Source organism: Aspergillus sclerotioniger (assembly GCF_003184525.1).
Source record: "Aspergillus sclerotioniger CBS 115572 chromosome Unknown BO94scaffold_2, whole genome shotgun sequence".
Classification (NCBI taxonomy): Eukaryota; Fungi; Ascomycota; class Eurotiomycetes; order Eurotiales; family Aspergillaceae; genus Aspergillus; species Aspergillus sclerotioniger.
In genome coordinates, this window is record NW_020290992.1 from 1,694,446 (window position 1) to 1,718,116 (window position 23,671).

Below are 23,671 nucleotides of genomic sequence, written 5' to 3' on the forward strand. Positions count from 1 at the left end.
TTGCCAAAACTCAGTAGCAAGATCAAGTAGCCAATTTGTAGTCAGACATTCACCGAATTAGCCCGGCTAGCTCAATCGGTAGAGCGTGAGACTCTTAATCTCAAGGCTGCGGGTTCGAGCCCCGCGTTGGGCTTATCTTTTTGCATTTTTTCGATTGCAAAATACTTATTTACCTACTTCTGCGTGATCAATAGTTTTTTTCTCTTTCTTAACCTTACTTCATCCTAATGGGACCGTGAATTTATCGATAATGGATATCTGTTAATTAGTAAAGGGGCTGTAGGGCTCCATCTTCTTCCCTATTCGACGTACGACAAAGAATACTACCCAAGCTTAATGCAATCGTAGGGGCTGGAAGCATCAATTGCCAAGCTCTCATCTACCTCGCAGCTTTTAGATTGCAATGTAAAGTACCGAATAATTGCCTTGTCAATTGTATATCTTGCTGAGGCCGACATTCCACTCTGCCGTTATTTACTCATTTACTGCCAACGGCGGGGATGTTTCGACCCTTGAATTGAGTTGACCATTACTTCCACTGATATTCTAGCCTGTGTGGATTGGGGGTCTTGTATACAGCTGATCGATATATTTCCTTTGGTAATCTCATAAATAGAGAGGCAATGGTTCCAAAAAAAAAAAAAAAAAAAAAAAAAAAAAGGAAAGCTTCCACAGAGTGGCCAACATCTGGTGCACGACTATATAAATCCACCAACCGACATCCACGGCATAATCCAACTACAACGCCTCCAACACAAAAAGACAATTATGTATCAAATCATTCTCCACTATCCATTAAACCCCCATGAAAAGCCTACATAAGCTTAATTAACACCCCACACAAGTCTTCCCGTGATGATAATCTCATATCCCATCTTCCGAGAACCCCGCAGACAGAGACAAAATTTAGTACCTCATGTAGCCAAAATATGCCCAAGATGACATCTCCATTCCTCGATGGTCTAACGGTCATGATTTCCGCTTGTCAATCCTTAACAGGAACAAGCGCGGGAGACCTGGGTTCGACTCCCAGTCGGGGAGACTTCCTTTTTATTTTTCCGCCCCTGCTGCCCCTTTTCTTATCTTTCGTGTTCCGGTTTGGCCCGGTCGCATTTACTTTTTCTCACTTGTTGGTGAAGTTGAAGTTTGGGTTACTTGTTGTTTTGTAAGTTGTCTTGTCTTTAGGTACGATGTATTACTCTTTTAATAATCCAATGAGGACTGAACTGATTCCCAACAGCGACAGAACACAGACACGCACAGACACTCCGGCCCTACCCGACCCTACCCACAGGCCATCAGCATACCAGGGTATCCTCTCACAACAACACCCACCTCATCAAGCACAACCCCCCTTCGGAGCCGACAATAATCTCCTATGAATGAAACCATACCCTGCAGCTGCCGTGAGCGCGGCAACCTACCACAAGCATTAGTAAAGCTCGTCAGATGCGATGATTGACTTACCCAACGAATCCCAATCCCCATCCCATGAACCCGGATCGAATAAGACGCAGGATAAACACCCAAACACACAGCGGGATTCAAGCCTAGTACTAACCATCAGCATCATTCTCCAGGTATCTGTTACCATGACATGCCCGCCCCAGTATAACCCTGGTATATGAGTCTCGATCCCCAGAATACAGCCTCCGTGGTAATGCCCACTACCCATGGCGACAAAGAACCCCGAAACATCCGCCCTGGTTTCTGATCATTCGCGAAACGTGTGATGAGTGTTATCAGAGCAAAACACGAGAATGTCTCAACCATATATGTATCACGTGTAGATACTTTCTCTGTATTGAAAAAACACTCCCTCACAATAACCCCCCTACCACCGTAGGCCCTTTCCGTGGCCCAACCTGCCAGAACACCACCGACTGTCTGTCCGGTAAGGTATAGAATAGCCCGAGAGAGTGATATACCTCGGGTGAAGTACGCAGATAGAGTGATGATTGGAGTGACATGGCCGCCGGTCGAGCGCGCGAATGTAGTGATGATGAGTGGGAGGAGGAGAATGTTTATGATAGTAACGGGGAGGAAGCGGATGGTGTTGAGGTTGTTGAGAGAGTCGGCGGTATTGTTGTCTTTGTCTGAGGGGCATGGGGTGATGGTTACCCAATTTAACATGAATGTGTACATCATGCTTGCTGGGTTTGGTTAGTTTTTGATGATGCTGCAGGTATGTAATACTGGAGATGGGTTGGGGATGGGTTGGGGATAGGTCTTACCGAGACATTCTGACATCGCGCATTTCCATAGGTGTATGCTTGTCCATCGCTCTGGATGAAGTAGTCTGGGATCTGGTTGGGAGTTTGGTATCTGTGGAATTGGGATTGGGGCTTTGTGGTTTGGATTCATGGTGGTTGGTTTTTGTATGGGTGACTGCTGGTGTGATGCTGTACACATGTCTTTCGGAGCATATATTGTCTGTCGCACTTGCCATCGTTAATAGTTACCAGATAATTACTAGATGAAGGAAGAATAATTTGCATTGAGAGTCTCAAGTATGAACTTGAGGTATGGGATTCCGGTAGCCGGCGATTGCCGGTCGGGTGGAAGTGGATCGGATCGCCGATACTGACAGAGAAAGATGTCGGGAAGCTGGGGTTATCGATTCATCACGAATCGGAATGACAGAGAAACTTACTTTCTGCCTCTGGTAGCTGGTTTCGTCTGAGTGCCGATCAGTTCATATGATTGGGTGCTCGGCAATAGCTTGTATGTGTGGAGATCATGTCTAGTGTTTGATTGAATGCTGCGCGCTTTTGGTTTGATCGCCCTGGGGCATGGTGATAAGTGTGGATGGTGTGTTGGATGACGGGTTAAGAACTGCAAGGATAATCTCTACAAATTGTATAACTCTTTGCTATAGAATACAAAATCGCTAGCTGTATGTTGAATTACAGAATCTCTTCGAGCGAGCAAATGATAAATTGAAGCCAATAACCGAAATAAATAATACAGAGTGATATCACATGAACAAGCCACAGAAAATCCACGATCAGGAGCAAACATGTTATCCAAACATATTGCGTATCCTATCGGCAAATGTCAAAGAAGTGAAAGTAAAACTAACTATAAACAGAACCAATCGCCAATCCAAGTATCCCAGCTAATACTAGTCGCCATAAGGTCATGTCAACGCTTATGTGATATACCTTTGTAGTCAAAGTTAAATATATAACTGCAGAGAATGAACCAGGCTAGCTTAAGTGCACTTGGTGGCAGCCGTCGTCCAACCAGTGAGACGGTTGGCAATGTCGGAGGCGTAGCAGGAGGTGGCAGCACCGATGGTCGAGACCAGGTCGTCGGTGCTCTCGAGCGAGTAGGCACCAGAGTTGTACAGTCTGGCGGCACGGTAGAAGCCGGCGACGGTGGTCCGGTCGGCCATGTTGATGAGGGATGCAAGTCCGTATCCACCGGAGTAGGCGGTTCCGATAGCTGGATGGGCTGTTAGCAAGGTAGCAAGAGATGTAGGATGAGGGGATACGTACATCCGTCACGGATCATCTGGACAATCTCGGCGTCGGAGCAGGTGCTCTTCTCCCAGCAGGTGCCGGTGCCCTCGTAGCTCTGCATGAGACCCGGGTTGCTCACGGAGTTGGCGGTGGTCTTGACACGGACACAGCCCTTGGATTCCTGCAGAACCACGGCCAGGATGAAACGGTGGTCGACCTTGGACTCCTCAGCCACCTGCTGGATGGCGGCTTTGAGGTTGGCGGTCTCGGTCTCGGAGTTGTCCGCGCCCCAGCCGTTGTTGCTGCAGGACTTGGCGATGATTTCCTTGTTGGCGGCCCACCTGAGAACTGGTTAGTATATGGACGTTGATAATGAGGGCATCGACATACATCTCGTCGAAGGAGAGCCAGTCGGACTTGGCGGGCCATCCGGCAGCAACCGAGCCGTCTCCGGTGTACAAAGTGTAAGAGTTCGAGGCGCTGCTCTTGCCATCCTCGTTGTTGATGGTGCTCACGGCCAAGGCGCTGACAGTCACCACGGCGCTGGTAGAACGGGAGGCCAAAGACTCTCCTCTCTCGGTGACCTCCAGGGTCCGAGTTCCCAGCGGGGCAGCGGCCACGATGCCGGCAAGGGAGCCGATGGCAAGGGTCTAGAAGAAGGTTATTAGGGTATTGCAGAGGATATGCGATATGCACTGTGGGTACTCACGTTGATGAACTGAGTGAAACGCATCTTGGAAAAATGTAATGTAATTGGTTGGAATGAACAAATGTCAATGAATGTGCTCTGCAAAGAGTGTATGAGTATGTGCGTGTGGGTTAAGGAATGTGGTGAAGCTAGTCAATAGCCTCGAAAAGAACTGGTTAAAAAAGGAAGGACTGTCGAAATCGACTGGAATCTGTGAGCTTGCTCTGCTTGGAGAATTCATTTTGGAGCAGCGGACTCGTGCCCTTTATACTGGCTTGCCGGATTGAATCCTCCACCTAGGTAGGTCTAGGAAAAACCCGTGAAGGATGGCCACCGGCCCCATTGCGCAGTCGGCCCTCAGACATTCATTGTTGGTTGGATGCAGCTTGGGAACGGTGGGCTCCGTGACAGGGGGGGTTTGAACGAATCATCGATGGTAGACGGTCATCACCAACGGCCCGCACACTTGGCTACAAGCTGTGGGCTGACTTGGGATTCTCCGAGGTGAGGGCTGCAGCAGTCAGGACGCTCCTGAGAGGTCCATTCGACCGGGCGAGATGCAGGAACCTAAGATCGTGCGGCACTGGGCCGATCACACAAGGCCCCAGGGGCCTTTTCCCAGACCAGTATTATAGCAGATCCTTCTATGAAGACTGAGACTAAGGCGGGAAGAAGCCCGAGAAACCATGTGGACGACGTCGAGGGAGCCAAGCACAGCAAGCGTCCGCGTTGGCTGCCCGGATCCGAGCCCTGATTGGAGGAATCATTTGTCGCAGGTTTTGTGTCCACGAACCAGTCAGAGGGTGGAAGTGGCCAACGCTCGTGCTCGCATGGATTTCTCCACCGGGAGGGGCCCCGAGAGAGACACTGTCACCGTGACAGTGACACTAACGTCCACCGTGGATTGTGCGATTTCACCTTCAGGCAGACATGTTCGGGCCGAGGCCGAGCTAGTGCGGGGTCGGTGGCCCTCTTCTGAGTCAACCTCACCGACGGCAAAATCGGTTTGAGACATCCTACAGAGTACGGAGTAGAGAGCCATCGAGCAGAGGAGGTATGATGCATTTGTTAATTTGCAGCCTGTCATATGCGTGTCAGGTTGTTTTTCCTCCGGTGGCTTGCATCTTGTCAGGGGGGTTACATAAGCCAACAGCCCTAACGGATAGCCGAAGACAGGGATTCCTGGTCTTGTACCAAGATGCCCCTATCGAGTATCCAGCACCGGTTCAGAACATGGAAGGGGCCGGTTTCAGCTCGTAGGGTTGAGTGATGTTTCAGGTTGCGTGGTGGCGATCCAATCTGGGGACAGAGATCCGGCTTCCCCTCTTGGGCACATTCACCGAACTGCTGAACTCCTCGATTGCACTCGACAGCTGAGATGGAAGCCCGGCGCAGCGCCGGCGCAGAGGTGGGGGCGATGGCGCATGAGTGACTTAGCCGAGTGGTTCGTTGATCCCTAGTGAGGAGACTAGAGAGCTTTGCGTTAGCACCGGATCGGAGCTATCCTGAAGTTGTCCCGGCTGCATCCCCAAGTCGCTCCTATCTTTTCGCATCACCTATTCGATCCACAGCCACCCAAGAAAACATATGTCCACCGGTGAATTGCTCTCCAACCTGCAAGATGTTCCTATCTACATGATCTGACCTCGCCGTGAGGGGTATCTTTTGGCCCGCAATGTTGTCTACGTCACCTTGTCAACTGATGATGTCAGAACCTAGTTTCTCGCCCCAGTTGTGAAACTCCAGGATGGTGTTGGCCTAGACAATGCATTATTAGAAATCATAAAGGCGGCCTCCCGCCTCACAGCCTCAAAGGATGATGAGGAAGTTCCCCTGTCAGCGCAGGTCCGCCCCCAACTTTGGCGGCCTGATCATGTCATGAAGATGCATGCAGGGGCGGTTCGTCAGATCCTTCGAAGATGTGCAGAATACCTCTATCGCGATATGTGTTATTATTAGAGGAATAGTCTCCTGAGAGGCTCTTGTTGCAGATGCAATATATTGATATGGAGATCTGGGCACACTAGCATCGAAACGACTTGAAGAAACGCCACCGAGGTCGCAGTATTTTGCGTCACTCTATCACGCCCCCTTCACGGTCCAACATTTGTCATTCGGCGAAGCGATACCTTTCCAGAGCCAAGACAGAACAAACCACTAAGTTTGCAAGGTTTTTCCAAATGGCCCGATCGACTACCTCGTGGCTATGCAGACTGTTATCCCATTTGGAATAAGGGGGTTGTATACGAGAATTGGGGCTATTTGATTTATTGTATCCAACAACCGGAGTACCTATGATCGGACCCTTTTGGTTCCAACACTGTGAAAGACTGAATGATACTCTTGCCCCCAGATGTTCCTTTCCCTTCGATACTTCCTTTTGGCCGAGTGGTTCGCACATAGGTACGGGTTGTCCTGGATATCCCTGCAGATGATTCCTATATTGGAAGATGCTCGGTGAGCCGGAAGGTGCAGTGCTGATGTTAAGGCATGGCGCATGTTCTCGGAGCTTTGTCGACCGACCTGCAACATGAGAAGACAGGGACTGTCACTGAACCGTGATGCTCTACAAGCGCTATGTGATTGAGTGAAAGCTTTCTTGTGCACCTGATTTATGGCCCCTTTTGATTGACAAAGCAATGAAAAAGGTGTCCCACCTTGATGAGGCCGCGAAAGAGGACCGGTATGCAGAAAGTCTTTCCACTCGGATTTCTTGGAACTGACATATTCTGCATAGGAGGGCGATTCCATACGATTTCAATAGGGTGATTGGAGGAACTTGAGCCGGAGACCGAAACCAGTTGAGATGTCAACGAATACACGGTGTTGGGTAGATGTCTCTACTTGGAGAGACGATCGCGTTTATCCTTTCTTACCTTCGGCCTTCTGATTTCATACTGCGTGATAATGAACGCGAGGATATAACAGACACATCGAGTCGGCATTCGCTCAACAGCTCCGCCTGTCTGGCTTCCCCGAGAACTTCCTCTACCATCATACCATGCGACCGATACACTTTGCAGAGATGCAAGATGCACATAGGTTGGCCCACAGTGGCTTTCATCGACCGTCTCCGTCTTTCATCTTCATTCAACAAACAGAGGCAATGCCCATAGTATTTCACGCTTCCGAATTTGCCACCTGGAGACACTAATCCAGCCAGAAACACAACAAGTGCTGGGCAGCTGTTCGAGAATCTGTTTTCAACCAAACGTCTATTCCACTGTTTATCTAGAGTCAGGTTGCCACAGCGACTACTATTGCGTGATCGAGATTGTCCAATAGGCTGTGCAGAGCTCCAGGTCGGATGGCGGTGCTGCACGAAGACCCTAGACCCGGACTTTGTGAGGAATTGCGCTGCAGAATCTGTCAGACACCAATCCTAATGCGTATGCGCTTCGCGAATAAAAAGTAATCTTCAGGGTGCGCTACTGTAGACTGATCGGTAACCAACGGCAACGAGAATCATACGGCTGATGACTCCAAAAATGAGAAGAACAAGTCCTTGGCTGGGGAAGATGAATAGGAATCATGAAATCCCAGTGGTTATCCCAGCTTACAGATGTTCCTCCAGTCCCCACCTGTCTAGAGTAGCCCTCTCTAAGGTGCCACTTAGTTAGGTCTAAAGTGGCCCATCGGCCCAAAGTAGTAAAGCAACAGGCTGACAGGCGCTCAGCCTCACGTAGTACGAGCAACGGTCTCTCCATATAAGATGCAGGATTCTTCGCAGAAACGGTGGTGATAATTTGTTTACCTTTCGATCTATCGCTGTCGGATTCAGATCACCTCCAGTGCATCCAGCACAGCGCGATCATGGCTGGATCTGCTGCTGCCGTCTCGGTCCAGAGCGACCATGCGTCCTCGACCCAGCCAGTGAAGGGTCCCAAAACCAAGGAGAAGCTCGGAATCACCTCGCATCGGTTCATAATCATCTTGAGTTGGTTTCTTCTCACCGTCCCACTCACTTGTTTGACAGCTGTTTTCCTCGCCTTGGTCTTCAGCTATCGCGTCAAGAAGGGTAACTCGCCCTATATAACCCTCTACGAGGGCTTGACTCTCGATTTCTCGAGCGCCTACTACGTCAACATGAACTCGAGTATTCTCCTTTTCGTCACCTCGTGGGCTAGCACTCTGGCTCCTATGTTGTCGGGCTTCCTCATCACCCTGGCCTCGTTTCCTATCGCCCATCGCTACCTCCAAGATATCCGGAACGCACGTTTCGAACGACTGCCCACTCCATATCAACTGACACTTATGATGAAGTTCTTTGATGGAGGTACTCTAGGTGCTACCTGGAGTTGGATCGTCTATGTCTTCTCATGGGGAAAGAAGCGTCAGCCCCAGACTCGTCCGCTGACTTCGGCTGCTGCAGTGGCTCTTCTGGCTACTCTTCTCGGGTACGTACAGTCATGATGTGCCTCCGTTCATTATATATACACCCCCATCCACGATGCAGCCTCTCATATGTGACGACACTAACACTGCATAATCCAGAGCACTGGTCTCCGCAGCAGACACCTGGCTTCACCTAACCACCAAAACCGTCCCCTTCTACCGCGCCACCGTCGTAACCAACAACACAGACTACAGCTTCGGTCTGACCCCCCAATGCCTAACAGGCAACAACTCAGTCGCAGCACAAGAAGCCGTCGCCGCCACCGGCGGCATCTGCAGTGTATCGATGGGCGTCACAGGCCAATTCCTCTCCAACGCCACCGTCAGTCTCGGGGTATTGAACAACGTCTCCGACTTCGCGACCGTCTACGACTACGGCGTCAGCTTCGACAACAACGTCACAACCTACAGCTACTTGGGCTTACCCGAGGGTTCAGTCACAGGTCGAGACTGGGAAGCCACGACTTATGGTGCTCGTACCCAATGCCAGATGATTTCCAAGCAATGCAATCTGACTGAAGTGATGACGACGCTGAAATATAACTGTTCGAGTGCATTTGCGGGCTATATTGAAAGCACGAATCTCATTACCGGGTTTTTCACAGACGCTAGCATGACGGTTGATATTGAGGATGTTGAAGATGGGAATTATGGGGCTGGGAACCCGTTTTATTATACCGTGGCTGGGGTCTTGAGTACGTCTGGTGGAACGGTGCCGAACTCGACGGACTTTGTGCAGAATGAGTCTGGGGTTTATGGTTATGTTCTGGGGTGTAATACCACTATTTATGATATCGCCTACGGTATGGCTAATAACTCGATGAGTTATATGACCCCGAGTGTGAGTAATACCTCGGTGTCGAATATCTGGCAGACGAGTATCTCCCAGACGGTGGATTGGGAACCTGCTATTGAACTGGAGATCGGGGCTGCGGCATACAGCAGCACGGGGCAGGAGTTTGCGGATAAATTGGCGCGGAAGTTCAGCACAGTCATCTTGGCTATGGGCGCGGATGGCCTTGAATCTCGACCTGCGTTCGCGGCTCAGCAGAGAGAGACCTTGTTGGTGGCGAGGGTCCCCATGGCGCCGCTGTTTACTCTCGTGGGAGTAAACTTGTTGTATGTCATCTGTGGGTTGATCTTCGCGGGCTTTGCTTTCCATACGGCTCGACATGAGATTCCTGATATTCATGCACGATTTGGAATCACGGGGTTGGTGGCAGATCGGTTCGAGGAGCCTGGATCGCGAAAGGAAACTCATACTGTGGATGAGATGTTCGAGGAGTATGCGGGCCACCCGAGTCGGCGCGTGGCTATTGAACAGGGCGAGGAGGATGGGGTGTATGCGTACAAGACTTGGGATACGGGTAGGTATACGTCGGTGGAAGTGGAGGAGCGCTGACCTTTGGTTTACGGACGATAGATAGTCCAAGGCACTTTGCCTGTAGATGATATAGAATGCATGTATGACAATGACAATGAGAATATGACCATTCCCCCCTCCACTCCTTACCAAGTACGCAGTATCACTATCACTACCCACGGACCCCAACCTTAGGCAATGGATAAAATGATGAGTTCCCAGGACCCCTCATCGACAGATCACATCATGTGGATAACTCCCCTCCTCCATCCACGAATAACAATCGGGTATGCCCGTTCACCGACACGTTTCATTTCCACTGCCCGAATGTGATTGGTGCGGTCGGCTACCCACAATCCGCAAAGATTTTTAGCCCCTCTGACCAATTAGGATGTTGCGCATCCCAGCAGGATCCCTCTAAGCCTCAACCCTGATTTCTTCCCTGTTCTTAAGTGAGGACTCAGCCCCCTTGGTCTACGATGGCCTTGTGATGGGTTAGTTTGTTGATGGTGGGTTGATGTCAAGATGAGGTCCTGTATGGGTCGTATTGTGATGGTGTTGTGGGTTGTTATGCCTAGGTGTTGGACTAGTTACTGACTGGGTGTAGGTACTGAATCTGATCTAGATGGGGCTGGGATGGAGGGTGTCTCACAGCGGCAGATAGTACTGTACTGGTATGATAGTATGACGTTATTGTCGTGTGTGGGTGATGTCTTGGAGGGGGAGGGGATTGTCTATACTCTATTGATCCGTGATCGAGACAAACTTGTCTTGTCTTGCCTTGCCTTACCGTTTACTATATTTGTTTATCTTATCATATGAGAGTCATTGTCTCAGAAGTTAGAACCTAAAAGGACCACCCATCACTCGGCCCAGTATCTATCTATCCTTGGCACCTGTCAGCGAGAGGATAAATTATTTCATCCGTGGTCAAGAAACCAACACTGTTAGTACATAGTCCGTATTACTATATATTGTATTGCTGACTGATCTCCCCGCATCATAAAATGATAAATGGTTGCTGGCACAGACTTAGATAGAAATCCCAGGGTACGGAGTCCCTAGAAGAAGGGCACAACCACAGGGTGTCCGGAGCTGGACCTAGCGTGGGTCTGCTACCGGATCGAGCGAATTGGCCCGCATTCCAGGACCCGCATTACCCTGGGGGTAGATAACTGGTCGTTGTCTGGGCTACTACTGTTGCTAGTACTGCTATTTTAAGAACCGTAGCCGTTGGAAAATTTCCCGCTGATTGTGATTGTTTGAGGTTAGGTTGCTGGGGTGGTTCTAGAAACTCCATGGAATGAATATACCGTGCCCGCGACGGAAACTGGTGCAGTGCGCGCCGGTATATTCACTACCACGGGAATAATCTCATTGACTACGAAGTGGGATCGAGTAAAGGCGGTTAAGCGCTTGTCGTTGGACACTCCCTACTCAGTACAGACCAATAGGTGCCAGCCGTAATTGGGTATGATACATGGCAGTCAGGAAGGCCAGGCTAGAAGACAGAAAAAAAAAAAAAAGTGTAGCGCTAGTAGTACATCCTTTTGGTTCACCCAGTGAGCCCATGCAAGTGTGGTATCGCGAGCCGGTTGAGTATGTTCTTGCGAAAGATAAGAAAATTGGCTGATGGCGATGATTGAGCGATGAAAACCCAAGACCTAAACTCCAAACGTTGAAAGAGATGAAAGAGATGTTGGAGCCAGCGAGGAGGAGTTGTGTTGAGGCGGAAAAAGCAGGCTCAGCTCCGAGGGAGAATATCGAGTGGTTGCAGGGGATTGTGCAGATCATCCGAGGTCATGCCTCATTCCATTCCCGAGTTGCCGCTGCTTCTTTGGCATCTTGTCGCTTGTTGCGCCAAAGGAAATAGCAGCAAACCGAACATGCCGACAGGAAGATTCTGGGGACCGCCGTTAGTACATTCGTCCTGTCCCCTGTGAGTGCGTTTGAAGAGGCCAGCTGATACTCACACGCCAACGATAATGCCCGGGACGCCGCTCTTGAGGAAGTTACTGACGGGCTTATCGCCGGACGACGAGGAGTCGTCGTCGCTGCGAGCCCATAGAGGCAGCGCCAGAGCGACCGCACGCCTGGTGAGATGAAGGGCGTGGGATGACTCCATTGGGGGTCTTGATATGCGAGTTCCGGGGAACGACAGGGCCGCAGGAAGAGACGGAGAGGGGGAGATAAAAGGGGACGTGAGGCTCGCGTCTGGAATCGAATGCGCCTCCCTGAAATGGGATAAGACATTGTCAGGACTAGTGCGCCAAGCACAGGCCATCCAGGGGGGATGAATGCGGAATGCTGTTTGGTTCAAGCCACCACTTGGTTGGATTTAGGGCCCCTGGCGGTTTGAGATGCGGCCGGGAATAGTTTCATCCCGTCCACTGGCCCCCACTGCACCGGCCTTACACCCCTTCGCGGTGTTCGTGGGTTTCGAAGCGTAGCAGATCCAGCTGCCAAAACGATAGATCAACTGGGAGAGCCCTGCAGAGGCTGACCTGTTGTTCAAGGCGACCCCTCAGCCGCAAAATGAAAATTTGGGGCTTACCCCTGACATTCCCGAATAGGCAACCGTGTTTCACTCCCGGTGGGGCGATGCCTGATGGCCTTGGTGCCTCAGGCAGACAGCCCTCGACCTGAGAACAACCCGGTCTAACTGCTTCCGGCCAGTTCAACCCTCTGGTCCGATCCCCGATCTTGGGGAGATTCAGAGAAACGCTTCTCCGATTCCCCGGCAAGGTGGTGATGGTGACACCGTGACAGTCACAGGTGGAGCCTTCCGGATCAGGAAGCGCACCACACTTGGCAAACAAAAGTTTGCGTGGCTGCCCTGCGCAACTTTTGATATTCAATTGACGAAAGACAACTGGCAAAGAGCTAAAAAAGCCAAACAGTGAAGGGTACATCGGATAGGTCCGAAAACGACACGGCAGACGATGAGCCGGAAATGACATCAACGCTCGTGAAGCATCCGGATCTCTAGTGACAGAGTCTAGGCATAGCCATGGCCCAGGTGGAACTCTTTCAGCCTGCACCCTGGTTGATTGGACAACCCCTGATCAGAATGCAGGTCCAGGGAAGTTTAATCGATGACAGGCGATACCAATCCCGTGCAGCAGGCAGGATAGAAGGCTAGAACCGCTTACTTAGCACTGCGATTCCTGCCGGAATCCCGTCCATAGCCCCTCCGATCGAGTCTGCTGATGTCTAGCACTCCTTACTGAGGATTAAAAATCTCGATTGTACAGCCATCATCATCATCATCATCATTAGTTCATTTTCTCACAGCCAGGCTTCCCGAGCTACAACCGGAAAGGCCATACGATCATCATTGGGGCCACAGACTTCAGGAGATACGCGTTCAGATAGGGAATTACAAACGGCCGCACGGGGAAATGACAACTCAACAGCCCTTTTCCGGCTCCGCAGATTCTCGCAAAAGAGTCTACAAAGCATGTGACCGTTGCAGGGTCAAAAAGGCCAAGGTATGGATACTGGGAGGCAATTCTAGGCCTTTAGTGATGATCTGACGCGTGTCTAGTGTAATGGATTCCGGCCTTGCGTCCGATGTACATCGGACAACGCCATTTGCTTCTACGGCGCGGGACACAAGGCTTACAAAAAGAGCTATCCTACAGGGTAGGCACATCGTGACAGTTGACTGGGTTGGGCATACAATCTGACAATTCGTGGGGCATTAGATATGCGGAGGCTCTGGAGCAGCAGCACGACTGGCTTGTGGATGGTTTACAGCAGCTATACCGGCGGATGTGTGATGGAGAAGGCTGGCGAGGAGGGCCGGTTAGCCTCGATCATCATGGCCACCCTTGCTCCCATGAACTACTCACCCGTCTGGGTGCTTTGGATGAGAGCAAAGGCGAGCATTTCGAGGAAGACACTGGCGCAATGCAGCAACGACTCTGGAGTGCGAATACGGCCCAGGCAACCGTCCGCTCCGACAATGGGCTGAACCCCCTAAATCATCCATTCTGCCTGCCAAGCCTGGCACCCAGGCAGCCACCCTTGCCTCTTGCTTGCGTCGCCCCATCAAGTGTCTGGCCGCCCATCCAGGCATTTTCTTTTCCTGTAGATGGGGACGAGATCCCCACACCGATGCCAAATCCAATGCTGGGGATGACGGAGATTCGGAACTCTCCAAACGCCGACATGGGACATAAATATAGCTGGGGGGTGGACCCAGTGCGCCACACTGACGTCTCCCCGGCATTTCTTTTCGAACCACAGTGAGTTGGTCTAGCCTACCTAGACTTGCTTGAATCAATTCGGTCCGTGTAATTCAATCTTCGATAAGCAATTGGAGTGGGTTTATGTCATCCGAGTTGTATCGCCCGGGTCCGGAGCCGGCATAGCACCACTCCCTATATATCCAACCATCGCCGTACAGAGGGTCATTGAACCTCATACTCGTACCCCGGTTTCACCAGAGTCAAACTGTTTATTCAGAGAGTTGTGTCGCCATCCAGGGGCCATTGTTGATACCAATTTCGCCGTCGCCCCGCTCTTCCCATGATGGCTCCCGCATCCGGCGTTATTTGTTGTCAACACCTTGTGTGACCGTGGAGAGCGCTTTGGTGATTCTGGGGAGGGAGAAATGTCACCGGTAACACCGACATTCCTCAGGTTAGAGTCTTAACCGATTCTCTCCAAGACATGCTCATATAGCGGCTGAGACCAGGGCACGGCCCTTGCTACACTAACTGGAGGCCTGAGCGTCAAATATCTTATCGCCATCTTCATCGTCCGCAAAGCATCTATCTCGACATGTAATATTACAAACTCACTTTGAGTTTGCACGAAAGGCAAAGATACCAGATGTGAACTCAACGATCGTGGGACCGACGTGGAGAGTTTGATGAATCCGGTTGAGCCTAAAGCTTGAACCCGGAAATCAATTCCATCCCCGCATGTTAACTCGGGCCCGACATTTAACCGTGGCAAAACTACCGCAAGCGCAGATTGCCGATCTTCTTCTTCATCGAGCTTGATGCCATAGTCCCTCGACCCATGGCTTCTGGACACGTGGTCCCAGAGAGTGCCCAGATAACCAAGCCATGCATGCGTATTTAGAGGCTGACCACGCGCCCAGGGGTTTCTTCAGCACTTGCCAGATCTAATCTTTCAGGGATACAATCCTTCAGACAGAGGTATTCATCTTCAATTCCTGATATGACATCCTTACCTACCCTCGTCTTTGTGCCGGGCGCATGGCACAGCCCAGAATCCTACCGCCGAGTGATTGACCAACTCGAAGCTGTGGGCTACGAATCCGATCTCGTCCACCTTCCCTCCGTGGGCCCCGCGCAACACTTCCCAGACTTTGCAGCCGATGTTGCCCACATCAGAGGTCATATCCAGCGTTTGGTCGAGGCCGGCAAGAAGGTCTTTCTCGTGGTTCATTCCTACGGGGGGATACCATCCAGCGAAGCGGTCAAGGGGCTTGACTGGGATACTCGACAGAGAAACGGCCAAGCAGGTGGTGTGGTCCATCTCTTCTACTGCTGCTCGTTTATTGTACCAGAAGGAGAATCCCTGATCGCTGCCTTTGGAGGGAACGACTTGCCCTGGTTCAATGTTTCCGAAGACCGCCTCGAGGTTAACCCTGACCGACCGGATGAAGTCTTCTACAACGACATGTCGGATGAAGATGTTCAAAGTGCTGTTAGTGCGTTGAGGCCTCACAGTTACCAGACGTACCACAGTCCCTGCACGTATGCTGCCTGGAAGGACATCCCCACTACCTATCTCTATTGTGCTCAGGATGCTGCGATTCCTCTGAAGGTGCAGAGAATGATGGTGGAGGAATTGGCGGCGGGATACCCCATTCGCACGGAGTTTACCGACGCCTCTCACAGCCCATTCTACTCAACGCCGACCGAGGTAGCATTGGCTATCAGGAGGGCAGCGGGTGAAGAGGTCTGATGCAAGGGTACCTGATGATGCCAAGGTGGATGATGCATATATGTGTCGACACTGGTAATTTGTGGGTCATTTACACACCTCAGATATCGCTGCTAGACATGCTATAGGAACTCTAAGAGTGTCGATTTGACCAATCCTTAAACCACGTTCGGTACACCATGGAAGAAACTAACCAGTTCTGAGTGAGCAGTAATGAAGAGGGTGTGGATTGTAGTGTGGAGAGTGAATGATTGGAGTTGCATGCTGCTTTGTGGAGACCCCGTCTGGAAAAGGATTATTAAGCCGTCGGCAACAAGTCAGTTCCCCGGCTGCCTGCCAGGCTCTGTTCCCTTCCATTCGCAACCTCCAACACTCTCTCCAGAGTGCGCACTTCACATCCCGGGCTTATTGTTCGATTTATTACCCCCTATCCTGTGAGATTACATAAGTGGCTATATCGATCTGGGAGAGGACTTGCTGGCATCGAGAATTCCCACCATCGCCACCGTCACCAATGGAGGGATCAGAACCATGTATTTCCTCTCAACATGAACCCACCTTCGAAGTAGCAATGCCACTGACGCTATGTCTAGACCGCCAACCTTTGACACGCACTCGCATTGTCCACGCATGCGAGCAATGCCGTGCCAGGAAAGTCAAGTGCAATGGAGAGGATCCATGTATCACCTGCTGGCAGCACAATCAATCGTGCAGGTACCAAGAGGTGCCACGCACTAGAGGGCGTGCTTGTAAGAGACGAAAGCTGAAGCAGTCCACTGCTCACTCCCATGGGGGCGAAGCGACTGCTACCACAAGCAACGACCTTTGTGACCGAAAAGCGGCGTCAGCGCGCACCAGCGGTAATCGAGGACCAGCGCGATATAGCCCCGAGGAGTATCGCCAGCAACTGGAGCTCCGGGTAGGAATCGCGGTTTCCAATAGCCAGACTGGATCCTTCCAGTTCTATGGTATTCCCCATCGACCTGCATACGAACGAGGAAAGAACACAGATGACTGACGGCACACCAGGACCCTCGTCACATTTCTGTTTCATCCAGCGCATTTACCAGCGCATGAAGCGGCAATCACATGGACGCCTCCTGGATCAGCCTAAAACTCTGGTTCCGGCCGACTTGGGGGAATGGGGGCTGGAGCGATTCATGTTTGCTGCCGGATCGGGGTCTCTTCGCTCTTTGGGCGGCTCTGCGGACTCGTTCCTGTCGAAAGACATGGGCTATCGATTCATCATGTACTATTTTACCGTGATACACCCACATATGCCTGTCTTGGACCAGCGGATTATTGTTCGGTTATGGGAACAGCTCTGGGATGCCCCGACTACCGGGCGCGAAGTCAAGTCGCGAGATCTGGTCTACATGACACTGGCTCTGGGCGCCCGAACAATGGCGCGAGGGGAGAGCCATAGCGCAGACACACTGGACAAGTGGGCGGATTACTTCTGGGCCCAATCTAACGACTATAGCATGTTGTTCCAGGAACCCTGCCTCAAGGGAACCCACTTATTACTCCTCAAGCTAGGATGGTGTTGCGCCCAAGAAGCAAGAAGTACTGACAAGAAGGTTGTGTAGGCGATGTACGCTTTGCATGGAATGAGGCCCAATGACGCCTATCTCTACCTGGGACATGCAGCTCGAAGTGTGCTTGCCTTGGGCCTCAATCGCAGTCAAGTCGCCAACGGGCTTGGCCCCGTCATGCACAAGCTACGGGTGACCTTCTGGTCAGTTTACTACTACGAGCGGATCTGTGCCTTCTTTACTGGTCGCCCGTCGGGCTTTCTGGATACCCATATCGATGTGTCCCTGCCAGAAGACATTTCCATCAGCGGCTGTAGTACGCTTCTCGAAGCATCCTTAGGTGTCTCAGCCGGTCCGACGACCGAATGCGCATTCCTGAGGGCGATGGTAGGGATCGGACAGCTGGTTGAGAAGGTATCCAGCGGTATCTTTTCCCTAGCCAATCTCCAGGGGCTTTACGATCACCGAAAGGTGGACACTGTTATCCTGGAGTGTGATGCCTCCCTACAGGAGATCCAGCGGATTCTACCCCCGTACTTGCACTTTTTCGCCCATGATCGCCCCCGGAGCGAGACGTGGAGGGAAATCCAATGCGCACACTTGGGTCTCGCATTTCATCTGATCAAAATGATGATCCGTAGACCGGCCCTGGTGTACTCCACGGTTTCTCAGACGCAGAATCAGAGCCCCGCGGATTCCCAGAAATTGGAGAACCTGCAGCCCTCGATCGACCTATCGATACAATCCGCGAAAGAGATTATTGACATTGCACACAGCGCTATCATGGAGAGGGCGACGTGTATTCGCAACGATGCATCTGTGGCAAATTATATCATGTCGGCGTGTGTGACGCTTCTCTACCATGTCCTAGATCCGATCACCATCGAGCACGCGAGGAATATTTTCACTTCCGTGGAACGCGGGATTCAATGTCTTGATCAGATGGAGCATCACGGGCCTATTGCTGGGAAGGCACTGAGCATGGAGATCATGAAATGTGCCAAAGACGCGCTTTTCCTTTCCGCAATCGAGAACAGCCAGGAGGAAGATTTGGCCGGTGATTTCCCCTGGTTGAAGTAGGTTATCCCAGAGGCCGCCGGAGCCGTGCGGAACATGTCACTAATTGATATTTGACAGTGATATTTATCTCCCCGCAAAGGCAGGAGAGATCCTGGATCCGATAGACGAACCGATCCCTCATGGTTATGTCCCCGAGATTACTGAGCCACCAGAGCAGCCGCTACCCGACGGCGATGACATTCTCTCGGCTCACATCTCGGGCATTGATTACATGTCCTATTGGTTGAATGGGAATCCGACCGTTCCAGGCATGTCCAATTATCTGTATTTATAATCGTTAACTGCAATTTTCATGTCGTCCAAGCCCCAACTGCGTTGTCTCCGAAGGCGCTCGGAACCAAGTCCGGGTTTCTTTGGGGATTCCGGATGTGGACCAATCGGACCGCAGCTTTGCATCCGAACGAGCTCGGAACCAACTGAGACTCTTTCTGGCCAGCACAACTGGCAGCTTGTGGTAAGCTTCTTCGTGGAGGGTATCGTTTATGCCATGCAAAGCTTTGTTGTCCCATATTGTTCGCTTCGATGGCAATCCAGGCGTTATATAAGTGCCCGAGCTCCTGGCCCGATGGCTGCTCGGGGTGTGTCTGTTTCTCATACTTCTATTATCATACCTCGCACACGCTACGGTTGGCTGGATCTGCTAGCAAGCTCGGGGACCCATACACTCATTACCGCCCATTGCAAATAGCCCCGGCGCTCAGATGGTGAGGGAGCTTTCTTCCCTACGTTCCGCGGGTCAACTTTGGAAGTCCGTATACACTGACCTCGTGGCTACAGGAGAAAGCAGGTACCGCGAGCGAGACCCTGACGCAATCTCCGATCTATCGTAGGGATGGCCGTGCTCTGGGGGTTGTTTTCGAGGACATCAACGTCCTTGGAGTCGCCGCCGGGGTCGATCGCATCACGACCCTCCCGGCTATTATCAGCACAATCCTGCAATGGCCAGTCAAAGCCATTCGTCAAGTCACCGGCAAGCAGACCACACCAACCACCAAGATCCTCCACAATGTTAGCGGTGTTATATTTCCAGGAGAGTCTATGTTGGTTCTTGGGCGACCGGGAGCCGGCTGCACAACCCTCTTGAAGACGCTCGCCAACAGCCATGGGTCATTCCTCGAAGTACAAGGACAACTGGGCTATGCTGGTCTCTCGAGTGGGGAAATGGCAGGACAGTATCGATCGGAGACGGTCTACTCTAGCGAGGAAGACTTCCATTTCCCCACCCTATCTGTTCAGAACACCATGGGTTTCGCCCTTCAGCTGCGCAAGCCTGCCAACGAGGCCCGAACTGACTCAGAGTTCGCTCGGGAAATGACTAAGGCATCGCTCAAGTCTGTCGGACTGTCACATACGGCCAAAACAATTGTCGGAGATTCGTTTGTTCGCGGTGTGTCGGGAGGAGAGCGCAAGCGCGTGACCTTGATCGAAGCGCTGTCCGTGAATCCGATGATGGCGTCGTGGGATAACCCTACTCGTGGCCTTGATAGCTCCTCTGCCACAGAATTTGTACAGCTGATCTCCTCACTGGCCAAGGAGATGGGAATGAGTAACGCAGTGACCATGTATCAAGTATCCGAGACCATCTATGGCTGTTTTGACAGGGTCACAGTGCTCTACAGTGGGCGGATGATTTTCTGCGGCAAGGCTGCCCAGGCAAGAGAGTATTTCCTTCGACTGGGCTTCGAGTGTCGCGATCGCCAGACAACCCCTGACTTCTTAACCGCGGTCACTTCCCCAGCTGAGCGTCTCATCCGTAAGGATGCCGTTGGAGCTGTTCCTACTGACCCTGATGGTCTGACACAAGCGTTTCGAGAGAGCGAAGAGAACCGACTGCTTCAGGAGGATATACAAAGATATCGAACCGAAGTGGGTACTGATGCCCAGCTGATGCAGAGATTTCGAGAGAATGTACACCAGATCCGCTCGCGCTGGATCCCCAGACAAGCAATCGCGCCCAGTACTCTCTTCAAGCAAATTCGGATCGCGATCTGTCGATACTACCAGCTACTCTGGGGAGACAAACGAACCTTTTTGACACTGATTATCTTCATTATTCTGAACGCGGTGCTCAATGGACCGGCTTACTACATGGCCCCTAAGAATGTGACAGGGTCGTACGAGAAAAGCAGTGCCCTGTTCTTTGCCCTGATCTCTTCTATTTGAATGCGTTGACCGAGGAAATCTCAACGGTCAAGTCCCGCAACATCCTTCCGAAGCAAGTTAAGTATGGATTCATCCACCCGAGCGCGTTCGTTATCGCACAGACCATTGCAGATATCCCAATCGCCTTCGTCCAGTGTCTTCTCTTTTCTTGCTTCTATTACTTCACCATCGATCTTCAACGCACTGCTTCCGCCTTCTGGATCTTTGTTTTGATCGTTTTCACTCATTACGCCACAATTCAAAGTCTGTTCCGGATGCTAGGAGCCTGGGTCCCAAACATCTCCCTGACCCTGATGATGGCTGGCAGCGCATGCCCTGTCGGCCTGCTGTATTCCGGCTTTGGTCCGCCACGGCCCACCCAGCACCGGTGGGGTTCCTGGCTGCGTCGAGCGTCGCCGTCACCATATGCTTTCGAGGCGCTGATGGGGAATGAGTTTGCTGGCATCACTCTGACCTGTTCGGATAGCGAGATGGTCCCCTCGGGGTCGCTTTATACCCAGCTTGAATATCAAACGTGTAGCATCACCGGCAGTCAGAAAGGCCATCAGTCAGTGCCGGGCTCTGTCTACCTGGCGGATCATTTAGGCTACACACGCAGTCACCTGTGGCGCAACTTTGGGATTATCTTGGTATTCTGGTTTCTCTATACAGTCCTGGGAAGCATCGGACTCACCCTTATGACTCGTGAAACGGGAGGTTCTCACAGTCGCAGTTTCAAGCGCTCAAAGGGTCGTGATGAAGAAAGCAAGCCCAAAACTGCCTTGGCCTCCTCGGCGTCATTATCCTCAACGCGTACTGCGTCCGCAGCTTCAGAGCAGGGGTCCACTGAGACCAACACCACCGGCGGAGCGGGGACATTTACCTTTGAGGATATCAGCTATTCCGTTCCGGTGGACGGACAAGAGAAGCAGTTGCTGCGCAGCGTCAGCGGGTATGCTCGGCCACGACAGCTGACAGCTCTTATGGGCGCCTCGGGCGCCGGAAAGACCACGCTGCTGGACACGCTCGCCCAGCGCAAGAGCACCGGAAGAATCGATGGAACTCTTCGTTTAGGTGGAGAACCCCTCGACCAGGCCTTTGCGCGCTCCTGTGGCTTCGTGATGCAACAAGACGTGCACGAGCCCAATGCCACCGTCCGGGAAGCATTGGAGTTTTCGGCACGCCTGCGCCAACCCGCTCATACCCCGGACGAGGAGAAATTGGCATACGTGGACTATATCATCCACCTGCTGGATCTCGAGGACATCGCGGAAGCCCTAATTGGCCAGCCGGGAGATGGACAGCTCAATTTCGAGGAGCGCAAGCGGGTGACCATCGGAGTCGAGCTGGCAGCACGGCCCAGTGCACTTTTGTTCCTGGATGAGCCTACGTCCGGCCTGGACAGTCAAGCTGCGTTTGCGTTGGTCGAGTTCCTTCGCCGGATCGCCGCGGAGGGAATTCCCGTGGTCTGCACTATTCATCAGCCTTCTGGAGTACTCTTCGAGATGTTTGGCCATGTCTTGCTTCTCGCTCCCGGGGGCCAGACGGTGTACTTTGGGGAAACGGGCGAGAAGTCGTCCCAGGTGGTCAATTATTTCGGCCAGTACGGCGCCGTCATCGACAGTCAGGCCAATCCGGCCGAATTTATTCTTTCCACCATGACCTCCAGAGAGACAGGGTCTAAGGACTGGCCTGCCATCTGGCGCGAGTCCGCTGAACGGAAAAGCTTGGACGCGACCATCCAGCAGCTCAATGCTCGCACCACGACGCCGACAGCGGCTAGGGGAGTCTCCAACACAGAGGGCCAGTACGCCCTTCCCCTCAGGGCCCAGATCCTGGCCGTCACCCGACGCCACTGGCTCTCTGTCTGGCGCGATGGAATGTACAACTTTGGTAAAGTAGCCAAGTCACTCTTCGTGGGGATCTTCATCGCTTTCAGTTTCTTCCATGCTGGGTCATCGGAACAGGGCATCCAGAACCACATGATCGCCGTCCTACTGTTTGCATGGATCATCCCAACCACCTGTGCCGACCTGCAGGATATGTGGTTCCGCAAGTGGGCCATCTTTAGCGCGCGAGAGAAGAACGGCATCTACGACTGGAAGGCTCTGCTAACGGCTCTGGTGGCCGTTGAACTCCCCTGGCAACTCGGAACATATACACTGGTCTTCTTGGTCTCCTACTGGACCGTCGGCTTTCCCAACGTCACTGCCATCTCGGGCTTCAACTACTTCATGTGGCTGCTCCTTGCCATCTTCGGGACTGGGTACTCTCAGCTTCTCGCAGCCCTATTTCCCAACGATACAATGGGCGGCTACGCCAACTCGCTCTTCTGGGTTCTTCTCATGATCGGCTCTGGGGTTCTAACCCCACATGCCTATATGAATGACTTCTACCGCCCTTGGCTGTTCTGGGCCGACCCGATGCGGTACTTCTTCGGGGCTACTGTCGGGACCGTTCTGCATGACGTCCCCGTCGTCTGTCGCCCCAGTGAACTCGTCTCGTTTGACCCACCCCCGGGCCAGACATGCGGCCAGTATGCTATGGCCTTCTTGGAGAGCAGTTTTGGCTACGTGGTGAATGGCAATGCGACAGCCAATTGTGAATACTGTGCGTACTCCGTCGGGGATGAGTATCTAGACACACTGGATTTCTCTTATGGTCAGCGGTGGTGGAATTGGGCTGTTTTCTTGGGATTCTGTTGCACTAATGTAATGTTGTTGTTTGGCATCATGTGGTTCACTAAGGGGAGGGGACAACGGCGTGTTTGAGAGAGGATTGAGCGAGCGAGATGAGTTATATGGCTTTTCGGGTGTGTAGACATATTTTGGCCTTGCATTTGGCTTCGTTTTGGTGTTTTGTTTCCTTTTTTTCTTTTGGTTCCGTCCGTCTAATAAAGTTGCCTATTTAGATTATGCGGTCAATGTTTTGATTATCCTGTCAATAGAGAAACAATATAGAAAAGGGGAATAGGACATGCCTGCGTCAATCGTCAGACTTGTTCCTCCTCTCCCACTGAGTCCTGACCCGGGAGATCTGCACAGACTATGCCCAAAGGAGAAATTAAGAAGCGCGCTCT

At 52.0% G+C, this 23,671-nt stretch overlaps 6 protein-coding genes and 2 non-coding genes across 8 annotated transcripts; 6 read left to right on the plus strand and 2 right to left on the minus strand.

The window, feature by feature from the left end:
* The first annotated feature begins 60 nt into the window (after positions 1-60).
* Positions 61-133, plus strand: BO94DRAFT_t42. The gene has a single exon. It is a non-coding gene; the product is annotated as a tRNA-Lys (tRNA).
* An 818-nt stretch (positions 134-951) lies between these two features.
* BO94DRAFT_t43 lies at positions 952-1,041 on the plus strand. Its single transcript has one exon. It is a non-coding gene; the product is annotated as a tRNA-Asp (tRNA).
* A 546-nt stretch (positions 1,042-1,587) lies between these two features.
* Positions 1,588-4,197, minus strand: BO94DRAFT_454838 (uncharacterized protein; the record flags this gene model as incomplete). Its single annotated transcript, XM_025607622.1, has 7 exons — positions 1,588-2,153; positions 2,235-2,414; positions 2,474-2,607; positions 3,225-3,447; positions 3,501-3,805; positions 3,855-4,114; positions 4,174-4,197. 7 exons carry the CDS (start codon positions 4,195-4,197, stop codon positions 1,588-1,590), a joined length of 1,692 nt encoding a protein of 563 aa, XP_025472809.1.
* Positions 4,198-7,891: 3,694 nt separating this feature from the next.
* Positions 7,892-10,052, plus strand: BO94DRAFT_530757 (uncharacterized protein). Its single transcript, XM_025610740.1, has 2 exons — positions 7,892-8,549; positions 8,647-10,052. Exons 1-2 carry the CDS (start codon positions 7,966-7,968, stop codon positions 9,947-9,949), a joined length of 1,887 nt encoding a protein of 628 aa, XP_025472810.1. The 5' UTR covers positions 7,892-7,965; the 3' UTR covers positions 9,950-10,052.
* A 1,257-nt stretch (positions 10,053-11,309) lies between these two features.
* BO94DRAFT_530758 (uncharacterized protein) lies at positions 11,310-12,394 on the minus strand. Its single transcript, XM_025610741.1, has 2 exons — positions 11,884-12,394; positions 11,310-11,813 (listed from the first exon to the last, which is right to left on the minus strand). Exons 1-2 carry the CDS (start codon positions 12,033-12,035, stop codon positions 11,711-11,713), a joined length of 255 nt encoding a protein of 84 aa, XP_025472811.1. The 5' UTR covers positions 12,036-12,394; the 3' UTR covers positions 11,310-11,710.
* A 744-nt stretch (positions 12,395-13,138) lies between these two features.
* BO94DRAFT_571514 (Zn(II)2Cys6 transcription factor domain-containing protein) lies at positions 13,139-14,538 on the plus strand. The gene is made up of 3 exons (XM_025614872.1): positions 13,139-13,401; positions 13,458-13,555; positions 13,618-14,538. The coding sequence occupies exons 1-3, from the start codon at positions 13,312-13,314 to the stop codon at positions 14,162-14,164; spliced, it is 735 nt and encodes a 244-aa protein (XP_025472812.1). The 5' UTR covers positions 13,139-13,311; the 3' UTR covers positions 14,165-14,538.
* A 551-nt stretch (positions 14,539-15,089) lies between these two features.
* On the plus strand, positions 15,090-16,046 carry BO94DRAFT_620365 (alpha/beta hydrolase). Its single transcript, XM_025616926.1, has one exon. The coding sequence runs from the start codon at positions 15,104-15,106 to the stop codon at positions 15,854-15,856; it is 753 nt and encodes a 250-aa protein (XP_025472813.1). The 5' UTR covers positions 15,090-15,103; the 3' UTR covers positions 15,857-16,046.
* Positions 16,047-17,547: 1,501 nt separating this feature from the next.
* BO94DRAFT_581187 (uncharacterized protein) lies at positions 17,548-23,363 on the plus strand (the record flags this gene model as incomplete). The annotated part of the gene is made up of 5 exons (XM_025615383.1): positions 17,548-18,446; positions 18,508-18,714; positions 18,778-18,904; positions 19,228-20,553; positions 20,628-23,363. The coding sequence occupies 5 exons, from the start codon at positions 17,548-17,550 to the stop codon at positions 23,361-23,363; spliced, it is 5,295 nt and encodes a 1,764-aa protein (XP_025472814.1).
* Between the last annotated feature and the right edge of the window lie 308 nt (positions 23,364-23,671).